The 12711-nt window shown below is 33.3% G+C and overlaps 1 protein-coding gene across 4 annotated transcripts in view; it reads left to right on the top strand.

Moving 5' to 3' along the window:
* The window catches only part of SETX (senataxin), an 87890-nt gene that overhangs the window by 40060 nt on the left and 35119 nt on the right, over positions 1-12711 (top strand). For all 4 annotated transcript variants that reach the window (XM_007475192.3, XM_007475193.3, XM_056812615.1 and 1 more), the window contains exons 4-9: positions 590-699; positions 1420-1639; positions 2617-2736; positions 3566-3737; positions 3909-3996; positions 7780-12186. In XM_007475192.3, coding sequence (XP_007475254.1) covers positions 590-699; positions 1420-1639; positions 2617-2736; positions 3566-3737; positions 3909-3996; positions 7780-12186 — 5117 coding nt within the window. The remainder of the gene's footprint in view (positions 1-589; positions 700-1419; positions 1640-2616; positions 2737-3565; positions 3738-3908; positions 3997-7779; positions 12187-12711) is intronic.

Below are 12711 nucleotides of genomic sequence, written 5' to 3'. Positions count from 1 at the left end.
ACCTCATCTTCAGTATGAGGGCATGTTAGACTGAATGGCCTTTCTACTTTCCTTCTAGTTTTATTTTTATGACCCTTTCACTCCTATTCTCCTTTCCTCTAGGCTCTTTCCTCCAATCCATTCTCTATTGCCAAAGTGATCCTATTAAAGCATAGGTCTGACAGTGTCACTTCCCTGCCCAAGAGGCTGCGTTGACTCACTTTCTCCTCTATAATCAAATAAAAATCTTTCTTTGGCATTTAAAGTCCTTCACAAACCCAAATCCAGCCTAGATTCCTGAACTCAATACATATTATTTCCCTTTGCACACTCTTTATATGAGCCAAGCTTCTTGCTTACTTTTCCCTCATACACAATATTCCATCTTTCATCTTTAAGCATTTGCATAGGCTGTCCCCCATGCTTGGAATGCATTTTGTCTCCTTATCTGAGTTTAGGAAACTCCTAGCTTAGCTCAAGTGGTTCCTTCTATGTAAGGCCTTTCCTAATCACCCTGGCTGTTATTGTCTTTGAAGTGAACAGAATAGGCTACATTAATTTAGTTGATGTATATTTTCATCTTGTAATTTTTGTTTTTCTTTATATTTAGATGAATTATGTGTTGAAGCACTTTGTAGGATGGAGCAAGCTAATTGCTCCTTTCAGGTATTTGACAAACATCCAGGGATTTATTTGTTCTTGGTACATCCCAATGAAATGGTGAGTTGAGAATGTTAGACTGTGGAGAGGTATTCATTACATATTTAGACTCGTATAATGCATTGTTTTTATTATTGTTAAATCCTTGCATTAATAGCATTACTTATATTGGTTGAGAGGCAAGCCTAGAGACAGGCAGTTTTGAGTTCAAATTAGGTCTTAGATACTATCTAGCTGTGTGACCTTGGGCAAGTCACTTAACCCCCATTGCCTAGCCCTTACCATTCTCCTGCCTTGGAAACAATATACAGTATTGATTCTAAGAGAAATGGTAAGAGTTTGTTTTAAAAAATAATACTACCTATAATATTTAGTTGAATCAAATTGATAATTTTATGATGAATTCTTATTATCTTAAATACACAAAAATAAAGAAAATTTGAGTCACAGTTTATGCTCCTTTCATGAAGACTGTTCAATTTTAGTTTTAAAAATACACTTTACAATTCAAAACATTTTTTAACAATTGTCAAATTCTAGACTAAAAGTTTATAGGTTTTTATACAAAGTTATAAAAATAGAAACATAAAACCAAAGAAAGTAATCATTCTTAACAACATTTCTCATTTTAAAATGAAATTCATAATAAGCTTCTTTCTTTATGCACAACCTTATTATTTTAGCCAAGGATTTTAATTTAGAGTTAAGCTTGATTTAATTAAAAATTCTGGATCTCATCAAAGTGCTTGATCTTTTTAATATGTACTTTTTCTCATATAGGTTCGACGATGGGCTATTCTAACAGCCAGAAACTTGGGGAAGGTAGACAGAGATGATTACTATGATTTACAGGAAGTATTGACTTGCTTATTTAGAGTTATTGAATTGGGGCTTTTAGAAAGTCCAGATATTTATACTTCTTCAGAATTTGAGAAGGGTAAACTTGTCCTTTTGCCATCTCATATGTATGATACAAACAACTACAAAAACTACTGGTTAGGTAAGTTTTATTCTTACTGTATTGGATTTTCTCAGTTGATTTCAGGTGTCTTGCATGGGAATTCTTCCTCATTTCTGATGTGATTACAAGATTATCCTCTAGCATCTTCCCTTTGCTACCTAGTTCCTCTGAAATAACTTAAGAGATTCCTAAATTTTCAAGAATATTTAAGGGGAATTGTTTGATCTCTTAAAGTTATTTCTAAAACTCAAACCGCATTATTAGTTCCATTTCAAAATAAGTTCTTATCTTTGTACTTAAAATATTGTCAAACATTAATCAATGAACATTTTATTTAGGGCAATATTTGATGTAACAAAATTCTATTAAGACAAGAATTTTAATAACATTTGGTCTCTAATAACTTTTTTTATCTCTTTATTTCCTAGTAGGAAAACAAAGGAATAAAATTTCTAAGAATTATTCATCCAAAATAAATTCATTCTTTTATCTGATATCTATCACAGTCATCTGAGACAAAATTGGTTGCTCAGCAATAATTTCCCCTTTTTTTGTCCTTTAATTGATAGTCCTAAATTTTCAAGTGCCTTTAGAGTATTTGAGAAGGGACACATGGAAATGCTTTTGTTTTAGACTGCCAAAAATGGTTTCTTGATTGAACTTTGTCTAAAGAACTTAATATAATTTTATTTTTAAAAATATTTTTCCATGGTTACATGATTCCTTTCTCCCTCCCCTCTTCTGTCCACCCTCCTGGAGCTGACAAGCAATTCCACTGGGTTATACCTGTATTATCACTCAAAGCCTAAATCTAAAGAACTTAAGACTGTCGTGTACTATTCTTTTACTCCCCTGCCAAATCTTTTCTTTGACTAGCTTTATCTCAGAAGGCTTATTAATATGTTGTTAATTTTAATATTTCAGATAAACATTTAAGTTATGCGTCAGGAATCTATATATTGATGATCATTCTTAAGGAACTAATGATTTCAGGGAAATATGAAATTGTCTTTCAGGAATCTGTATGTTGCTAACTATTCTTGAGGAGCAAGCCATGGATTCTTTGTTGCTGGGCTCAGAAAAGCAAAATGATTTTATGCAATCAATACTTCATACTATGGAGAAACAATCAGATGGTAACAAACTACTTGGGCTGAATACTTTGACATAGTATCATGCAGAAACTCTTAAATTGTGAATTTGCTTCACTGTGAACAAGTCCAATTTTTTTTTCTTCCTTTCCTATAGTGCTCAGGGTCAGGCAAAGGTTTGGTGGTAGTGATCTGGGTAACCATTGGACTATATTGAGAAAGTGCTTGGCAAGCATGGGAAAGGTGTAAAAAGGAGAGAAACAGTGAATTTTTTTGTTATTCTGTGCCTGACAAACATGACTAAATATGAGCATTTCCCTATATAAGGAGCAAAAAAAAAGGTTGTACATGAAAACATGAATCTATAAGGAGTACAGCTATCTTTCTGGTATATGTCTTCTTTTGCATCTCCTGTTCTTTTTTGTGGATCTTTTACAATGCAAAAATGACCCACTTTTCTTCTTTTTTGGCAACTGTATTAACTGATATTAAAGCAACACCTCCCCCCAAATCAGTCAACTTTATAATAACTGAGCCAAGATAGTAACTGAGTCAAGAAAAACAAATCTATACTTTTCCATGTCCAAAAATGTATCTTTCCTTTAGGTTTCCCAAAAGAGAGAAAAACTTTTACAAAAACCAAGATTATATGCCATTCATAGTGTCATAGAGACCTTCCTTGGAAAAAAAAATAGAAAAACCTGGCATCTTTTCTTTAAAGGAAGCCAGTATATTTTATTTTAAATTTCTTGTTGCTAAGCTTTTACTTTTGTATACATTTAACAATGACACTTGGGGTAAAAAATGGACAATTATAACTAGCAATTTTTCTCAAATCTTCCTGTCAGTAAACCATTGTTAATTTGTATTTCAGAGGACAGTGTAGATCCTTTCTGGCCAGCATTGCACTGCTTCATGGTGATTCTGGATCGTCTGGGCTCAAAAGTCTGGGGTCAACTTATTGATCCCATTGAAGCATTCCAGACCATTATTAATAATGTGAGCTACAATAAGGAAATTCAAAATATACGCAACAGTTCCACAAGGTAAGTTCCATTAACTGCTTTTCAGTATTTGGCCCATAGGAAATACTTAATAAATGTTTATTGATTGATTTTAAAGTTTCTTTTTTGTAATTTTTTGCCAGTATGTAATCCCTTTACTCTTGGAATATGTTATTTTAAAGTACTTTTAAAAAAATTTCTTAATGTTTTAAGGACCAAGTTAGAACCTGAATCAGATTTGGAGGAAATGGTGACTTGCAGCCAGATTGTGTACAATTATAATCCCGAAAAAACCAAAAAGGTATGAAAAAGTTATTTGTTTTGAAAAAACTAATGAAATTGTACTGCCTTTATATGCTAAAGTAGTTAAGTTTATAGTTGAATAATGTTTTGCTTTTTTTTCAATGAGAAAAAATCTTTTTTCTCTCCCATCTCCCTCCTTCCCCACTGAAAAAAAAGAAAAACAAAACTCTTATAACATATTTGCATAGTCAAGGGAAACAAATTCCATACTGGCTATGTCCAAAAAAACCTCTATGTCTCATTCTGTACCTGAGTGCATCATGTACATCAGAAGGTGGGTAGCATGCTTCATCTGGAATTTTAATTGTTTATTGGGTTGATCAGGGTTCTTATATTGGGTTGATCAGAGTTCAGTCTTTCAGGATTGTTTGTTTTTATAGCGTGGACATCTAAAAATTATTCTTCCAGTTTTGCTTACTTCATTTTCTATCCGTTCATACAAGTTTCCTTTAAAAATATCCATTTTACCATTTCTTTCTTACACAATTGTATTTCATTATATTCACATGTTGTGATATCTTTGCCCATTCCCCAATTGATAGGCACCCTTTAATTTCTACTTTTTTGTTACAATAAGAAAGAACTATTATAAATATTTTTATACATGTCCTTTTTTTCTGTTTTTTAATTTCTTTGGAATATTATCCTAGTAATGATGTCACTGGGTCAAAGAGTATGCACAGTTTTAGTGACTTTTTGAATAGAGTTTCAAATTGCTTCCCAAAATGGCTGGAGCAATTCACAGCTCCTTGAACAGTGCATTGATTTACCTATTTTCTCTCACCCTCCCTGCCCCATCCCCAATTTGTTGTTTTACTTTTTTGTCAGTTTTGCCAATCTGAGAGCTGTGAGATTGAACCTTAGAATTGCTTTAATTTGCATTTCTCTAATTATTAGTTATTTGGAGAATTTTTTCATATGGTTGTTAATAGTGTGGATTTCTGTCTTTTGAAACTGCCTATTTATATCCCTTGGCTATTTATTATTGGGGAATGGCTCTTATCCTTAAAAATTTGAATCAGTTCTTTACCTTGGAAATGGGACTTTTATCAGAGAAACTTGCTTCAGAGATTTTTTTTCTCACAAAGGCATCTGCTTCTATTCAAATTTTAGCTTCCCCTGTCTCCCCCACTCCACCCCCACCCCCAGTTTTATGTATTAATTCCGTGGGATTTTTTGTTAGTTTTTTTCTTTTAATTTTATGAATCTCTTTTTGATAGTCATAATTTCTATTTTGATTTTTTTGTTTTAAAATTTATTAGTTTTCTAGTTTTCTTAAGTGTATGTCCAGTTCATTTTTTTGTTGTTGAAAAAGTATTTAGATGCAGATTTCCCCTTGAGTCTGTTTATACTGCATCCCTCAAATTTTATTTCATCTCATTATTATCATAATCTTTAAAGAAATTATCTGTAGTTTCTGTGATTTGTTCTTTTGTTAATTCTTTAGGGTTATGCTAGTCGCCAATTAATTTTTAAGCCTTTCTTCAGCCTTTCATTGAATGTAAATGAAGCTATATAATTTTAAAAATCATTTTTTTTTCTATTTCTATTTCTATTTTTAAGCATTGATTCATGAGGTTTTGAGCTCCAATATATAGTTGATCTTTGTAAAGGTACCATGGATAGCTGAGAAACATGTATATTGCTTTCTATTTCCATTCGGTAATCATCAGAGATTTTTCAGTCATAACTTTTCTAAAGTTCTTTTCAGGTCCTTTGCTTTTGTTCTTAATTTTTTGTTTGGTTTCATTTTTCCAAGTCTGAAGTGGAAAAATTAAGTTCTCTAGTTATCATGATTTTGCTCTTTTCCCCTATAACTTCTTTAATGTTCCTTTTAGTATTTAGATATTATGCCATTTGGTGCATGTATACTTACTAAAATATTGATATTAATAATTTTATACTTTGCAACATGTTTTCTTGTTCATTTCTTTTAATTGGGTTATTTTTATTGTTTCCTTGACTGAGATTATGATTGTTATCCTTTTTTAAATTCAGTTGAAGAATAATACATTTTGCTCTAGCCTCTGAATCTTTTTGTTTCACATATTTTTCTTATAAACAACATTGTATTCTGGTTTCTAATACATTCTTCTACTCTCTCTCGTTTTATGTGTGAGTTCATCCCATTTACTTTCAGTTTTTGCATTTTGCATGTTTCCCTCCATCTTATTCTCTTAAATGTTTCCTCTTGTCTTCAGGCCTTTTTTACAAAAAGAAAGATGAAAAGATACTAAACAATGAATATGTTTGGCACCAGTGTTCTATGGTTGATACAATCTTCTTCTACTCCCTTGTTCCCTTGTCCTCTTTTTTTTCCTCTCCCCTAGACCTCAATCACCGATTCTTACCCTTTTTTCCTTTTAAATTCCTTTTCAAGATCCATCCTCAATGATAAAATGTTTATTTTGTTTATAACTAACCTTTTATTTCCTATGCTTCATGATTCACTGGCAGTGGCTTTCTTGCTATTATTGGCATGTGTACTTCATCTTCCAACTCCAGAAGTTCTCATCATCTTTTGTGTGCCTAGAACACTCTTCCTCCTCATCTTCATCTTCTTATTTCCCTGACTTCAAGTCCCAGCTAAAATCCCACCTTCTACAAGAAGCCTTTATGAGTCCCACTTAATGTACTTCCCCATCGTTGTTGTTTATATCTTGTTTTATGTACTACTATTTGCATGTTGATTCCTTTAAGCTCTCTAGAAGGAACTTTTTTTTTCATTTCATATCTCTAGCTCTTAGCACAGTGTACACAGCACATAATAAATGCTTGTTGACTGACTACCTGATTGAGGTGAGAGGTTTAAAGAGAAAGAGAGAGTTCTTGTGGTGAGTAGAATAGAGAATCATTTAGAAAGAGGTAAACAAATTGCCTTGATTCATTGAGGGGCCAGTTGAAATTAAATAACTTAACTTCCTATCTTTGTGACTCTGGACAACTTAACCATCATTGTGTAGCCCTTGCTACTCTTTTGCCTTAGAACCAATACTTAGTATTGATTCTACAGACAGGAAGTAAGGTTTAAAAAAAAAAAGAGAAAAAGAAATAACAAATTTATCATGGACCCATGTAGCAGATTTTTGTGATGTTAACTTCATTCAGTTAATAATACTATACATTTTTATAGTCCTTTGCCATTTATAATTATTTTCCCTTAATTTATCTCATTTGATATTGACTACAACATTTTGAAGTTTGATCATTAACCTAGTTTTATAGATGAGGCACCTGAAGCTCCATAGAGGTTAAGTGATTTGATTAAGCTCCAGGAACTATTAAGTAGCAAAGCTAGGACTCAACCCAGGTTTTTACAGTGTAATACAATTTTTATACACTCTGCAGCATCTTAAACTAAAGTTGTTAGCACTGCCCTGTACATCTTTTAGCATACTGACTACCCTAACTAACTATAATTGCACCTGTGAACTTCCAGAAGACAAAGTATACAGTTTTTTGGTAGGGAAAGAGAAAAAAGGACAGGACAGGACAGGTTTGAAGTGAAAGAATTCAGGAGTATTTAGTGTAGCTGAATTGGAAGAGGTACAGAACTGTATTTTTCAGATTATCTTAGTACTAGATTCCAACTTGTTTCTACCCATGCTTTTGCATTTTAAAACAATTGAACAAAACACATATTACAGAAGTTTAGCAGTATATCTTGTTTTAATGCTTTCAGTTTTAATCTGTACGTTAAAGGATTTAATCATAGATTAGAAAACCTACATGTTAAAAAAGTTCATATTTAACTAAATACCATTTTATTTTTTTATCTTAGGATTCAGGATGGAGATCAGCTATTTGCCCTGATTACTGCCCTAACATGTATGAAGAGATGGAAACATTAGCCAGTGTACTTCAGTCTGACATTGGACAAGACATGCGTGTTCATAACAGCACGTTTCTTTGGTTTATCCCTTTTGTTCAGTCCCTCATGGACCTCAAGGATTTGGGTGTAGCTTACATAGTGGAGGTTATTCATCATCTATATTCAGAAGTCAAAGATGTCCTCAACCAAAAAGTAGCAGTGTGTGACACAGTCACTGAGTTTTTCCTTCTGATACTAGTGTCAGTAATTGAACTGCATAGAAATAAAAACTGTTTGCATTTGCTGTGGGTTAGTTCTCAGCAGTGGGTAGAAGCTGTAGTGAAATGTGCTAAACTTCCTACCACAGCATTTGCACGGAGTGCAGAAAAGACAGCTGGAAGCTACTCCAAAGGAACAAATGTAATATCTTCTTTGCCTTTGCATCAAATTCCATCTAATTCTGTACAGCTTGCTTGTGTGCAGCTAATTCGAAGTCTTCTTAGAGAAGGATGCCAGCTTGGACAGCAAACTCTTTGTAAACAGTTCTTAGACAAGCTCAACTTGTGTCTGAGGGGAAATTTGTCCCTTGGTTGGCATTTAAATAGTCAGGAGACCCTTGAATTACAAACATGTTTGAAACAAATCATTAAAAACAAAAAGGTCAAAGGATTGCCATGTAGCACTTTTGTGGATAGGACTGTAGCATGTAAAACTCCCCCTGCAATTTATATTAAGGAAGAAAATGATGTACCTGTGGAGAGATCAAAAAGGGATACAAGTTCTCAGGACAGTTCTAGTCCATCATTTTCTAAGGAACCTTTGAGAGCTGATGTCTATCGAACACAAGAGAGTCCATCTCTAAGAAGAAGTTATAGTTGGGAGGAGGAAAATAGACAAACATACTTGAAAGAGTCAAAATTAGATGACCTTTTTTCAAATAAATCATGCTTAAAGCAAGAAAAAGCCCCTGATGCTAAAAGTTCTCATAATCATGAAATTTTGGATAATGCAGAAAAAGAGAAAGATACTTCAGAGAACAACTCTCCAAATACACACCTGGATTTGGCTTCAAGAAATAATTCAATGGAAGGGGGATATGACAGAACAACAAATATTCAGACATGTTTAACAGTGACTGACTCTAGATCTGATTCTCCCCAAAATGTATCAAGCTCAAGTGATGATTCTCGTTCCAAAAATGATTCTGGCTTTAAGAACTCAAAGTTTAGGACTAAAGCACAGAAGGATGAATTATGTGCAAAACTATTACAGGTAATGAAGGAACACAAAAAAACGACCATGGTTTCCAGTGTTAATAATTTAGAATCAAAACAGAGTTCATCCATTTTGGGGAGTCATAATCCATGCAAAGATGTGGAGATTCAGAAAGGGTTTGCCTTAATACAAAATGCACAGTCAGAGCCTTGTACTACTTCAGAGGATACAATAAATGAAGAAGAATCAAGAAATGATAATTCATTGCTTATAAGGAAAAAATCAGATGCTAGGCAGCTAGATCCTTTAACATTTCATAAAAACAATTATCTATCACAGGAAAGTGATAGTGATGATGATGATGATGATGATGATACTGATAATGATGATGATACTGATGATGATGATGATGATACTGATGATGATATGGTTTCACTTAAAACAATTAGAAATACCTTACTGAAAAAGAAATGTCAGCTTATAAATCAGCCAGACAGGCATGAATCAAAGGACAGTAACTATGAGGAAGATAATGGTACTGATCATGTTCCATGTAATTTGGCAAGAGAGGAAGTGCCTCCTCAGAATTTTAAATTTAGCACCTTAACAGATTCTCAAGTAGATAAAGACCTGGATAGATTGCCTTTCATTGCCCATATTAGTGTTCTTAATTTCCCTTCAGATTCAACTCCAGGAAGTTCTTACCAGCTACAGAAAAAAGACAAAGATGTTTTAAGATATTCTCCAGTTAGCCAAAGTAATGAACCAACCTCTGTTGTAGAAAGCACTAGAAATCAAGTTATAATCATTTCTGATTCAGATGATGATGAAAGGTCACCAAATCTTCAGAAACAAATGAAAAAAGATAAAATAGACATTAAAAGAGAATTTCCAGAAGAGTACCCTTCAACTTCAAATACCATTTTGGAAAACAAACTAGAAAAAGAAGAAAAAACAAAATCTCCTTTGCTGGTTGAGGAATCTGATTCACAGTTTTTTGAGTTTGAAACTCCACATGAAGTATTTTCTGTTTGGCAAGATTCTGAAACAGAGAGCAAACATTCTCTTCAGGAAAGTGAACCAGAACAAGACTCCTTTTTGACTTCAACAGGTGAGAGTGGATTAGATGATCAGACAAATGACTGGGGTTATGATACAGATTATATATCTGATGAAGTTATTCAGAAGGTAGCAAAAACTCTTGAAGAACATTTAGACTCACAGTGTCATGTTTTTCCTAATGAGAAATTTCAAACTGAATCAAAAACTAAGAAACAACCATATAATGCACCTATGGCTGAAGATCTTTCATCTTGTTTAAGAAATGCAGAAAAACCTATTATTTGTATTTCTGGGGATCTTACTGAAGAGCACATTGAAAATGTAGATGAGGAGAAGAAAGAATCTACATCTACTCTTTCAGCATCACCTAATTTAAATTTTGAAATTTCCTCTGAAGAATCAAGCAAACAGAATTCTCCTCAATCTCTTTCCAGTCCAAAACTCACCAAAAAAATGCCACTTTCTAAAAATTCAAAAAAAATCAACATTAACCCCCCAAGGAGGCAGAACAAAAAAAATAATCAAACTAGTCCTAAAAAGATACTTTGTAGAACAATGCCTGCTGTGATTCCTCCAAAGAAATTTCGCCAGTGTCCTGAACCAACCTCAACTGCTGAAAAACTTGGTCTGAAGAAGGGGCCTCGGAAAGCATTTGACTTATCTCAGCGATCTTTAGATTTTGTGGTAAAGTTACGTGATCATGGAAAAACTGCAGGTGAAGTTGATACTCAGCAGAAGAAGAAGACGACAAAATTAATTACTCCACAGACTCTGGTTGTCAAAAATAACAAGAAAATGTTGGCATGTCAAGATCTTCAGTTTTTGAGACAGATAAGACCCAAGTCACACAAAAATCAACAAGCACTTTCTGCCACTCATAGTAAAGAGTCTTCTCCAAAGACAGTTACAAAACCAGCCCAGAATTCTGAAGCTATTATTCAAGCATCTTCTGGACCCAGTGACAATTTTAAGGAAAAAAATAAACAGGCCTCAGGCACTGATACAAAGCAGTCAAGAAAAAGCTCATTTTCTGGGACAGAAACAGTCAAAGCAAAAAGTCTAACACAGGTTCCTAATGATAGTCCTCATTCTACCAAACCTGGTTGTACAGAATTAAATGTAAGAGTGGAAACAACTGAAGCCAGTATCTCTACTTCAAAGAATCATTCATCCAACTCATCTTCTGTTGGAGGCGATTTAACAGGGGTCGTCCAACCATTACCTTGTTTACATTCTGAGGGGATATCTTTTAGAGAAGATGAGTCTGATGTTAACAGTGATACAGAGGAAAATAATTTGTTTTTAACACAACATGATCCTGTAGATATGGAATTAAGTTCACAAGTAGAGAGTTTTAATGACTTTGAAGTTTCTATTGGAAAAGATACAGTAGAAATGGAGGAAGGTCCTAAAAACTTCACTGCAGACAGAGCTTTGAGTAATATAAAATGTAAGCACAAAGATTGCACTAACACTGTGGAAAATCAGGGTGAATATTGCTCTCTACATTCTGAAGCTAAAGTATCTGATGACCATGTTTTTGTTAAACCAGCCTTGCCACTTTCACTGTCTAACAAAGCTATAAAGTCTACTACCAAAATTTTTAGTTCAAGTAGTAATTCTCGAAATGCTCATCTTTCTAGAGCTATTGAAAATAGTTTAAAACTCCTGCCAGCATCAAAGAATCAAACAAATTTGACAGCCACAACAACGCCAAAACTAATGCAACCAGTCTTTCCATTAGTTCAAAAACCAATATTGAAGGATGAGGGGAAAAATTTATCCAATATTCTTCAACCACAGAATATGCAGACTTCTCCAAATTACTTCAAAAGGCCTGCTCCACTGAGCCTCCTTGAGACAAAAAGAACTTTTCAAGCTTCCTCTGCTACAAATTTTCCTATACGACAATCTATATTTGACAGTTTTATTAAGGAGATCTTAAAATGGAAATATGAAATGTTTGTGAACTTTGATCAGTTTGGGCCTCCAGCAAATCTTTGCCAGGCCATCTTAAAACCTGTTCCTGTAACATTTCAAAATTCTGAAGACTATTTAAATGTTTTTTTCCCTTTGCTGATCCTGAATACTTTTGAAACAGTAAGTATACATCTTTGCCTTTTTGAAATTTATCTCTTTCTTGTCTTTATTGATTGAGCACATTTTTAATTTAATTTAATTTAATTACTTTTTATTTTTGGAAATTTTTATTTAATTAGTTAATTTAGAGTATTTCCCCATGGTTACAAGAATCATGTTCTTAATTTTTATCAGAAATATTTTTTCCTCCTCACACCATTGTTCCACACTGAGAAATGAAAAAACAAAAATAAACCCTTTTAATAAATATGCATAGTCAAGTAAAATGAATTCCTGTAATAGTTATGTCAAAAAAAGTCTTTCTGCAACCAGGGTATTGTGCTAAAATGTTTAGCTTTAATTGCACTCTAGATTCAGATTTCAAATGTATTTAAGGTTTCTACCATGCTTATTTCCAAAAAGATTTGAAGTACATTGCAGTTTAAAACATATGGGGAAAAACCATGGCTCTTCAAAGAGCACAGAGTATATGGCTCAGCTAAGATATGTAAAACTTTAAAGTTCCCTAAAATCATGAGCTATTTG

The sequence above is a fragment of the Monodelphis domestica genome, chromosome 1, assembly GCF_027887165.1.
Source record: "Monodelphis domestica isolate mMonDom1 chromosome 1, mMonDom1.pri, whole genome shotgun sequence".
NCBI lineage: Eukaryota > Metazoa > Chordata > Mammalia > Didelphimorphia > Didelphidae > Monodelphis > Monodelphis domestica.
Note: the sequence above shows the minus strand (reverse complement) of the source record. Positions and strands in the feature narration are given on the sequence as shown.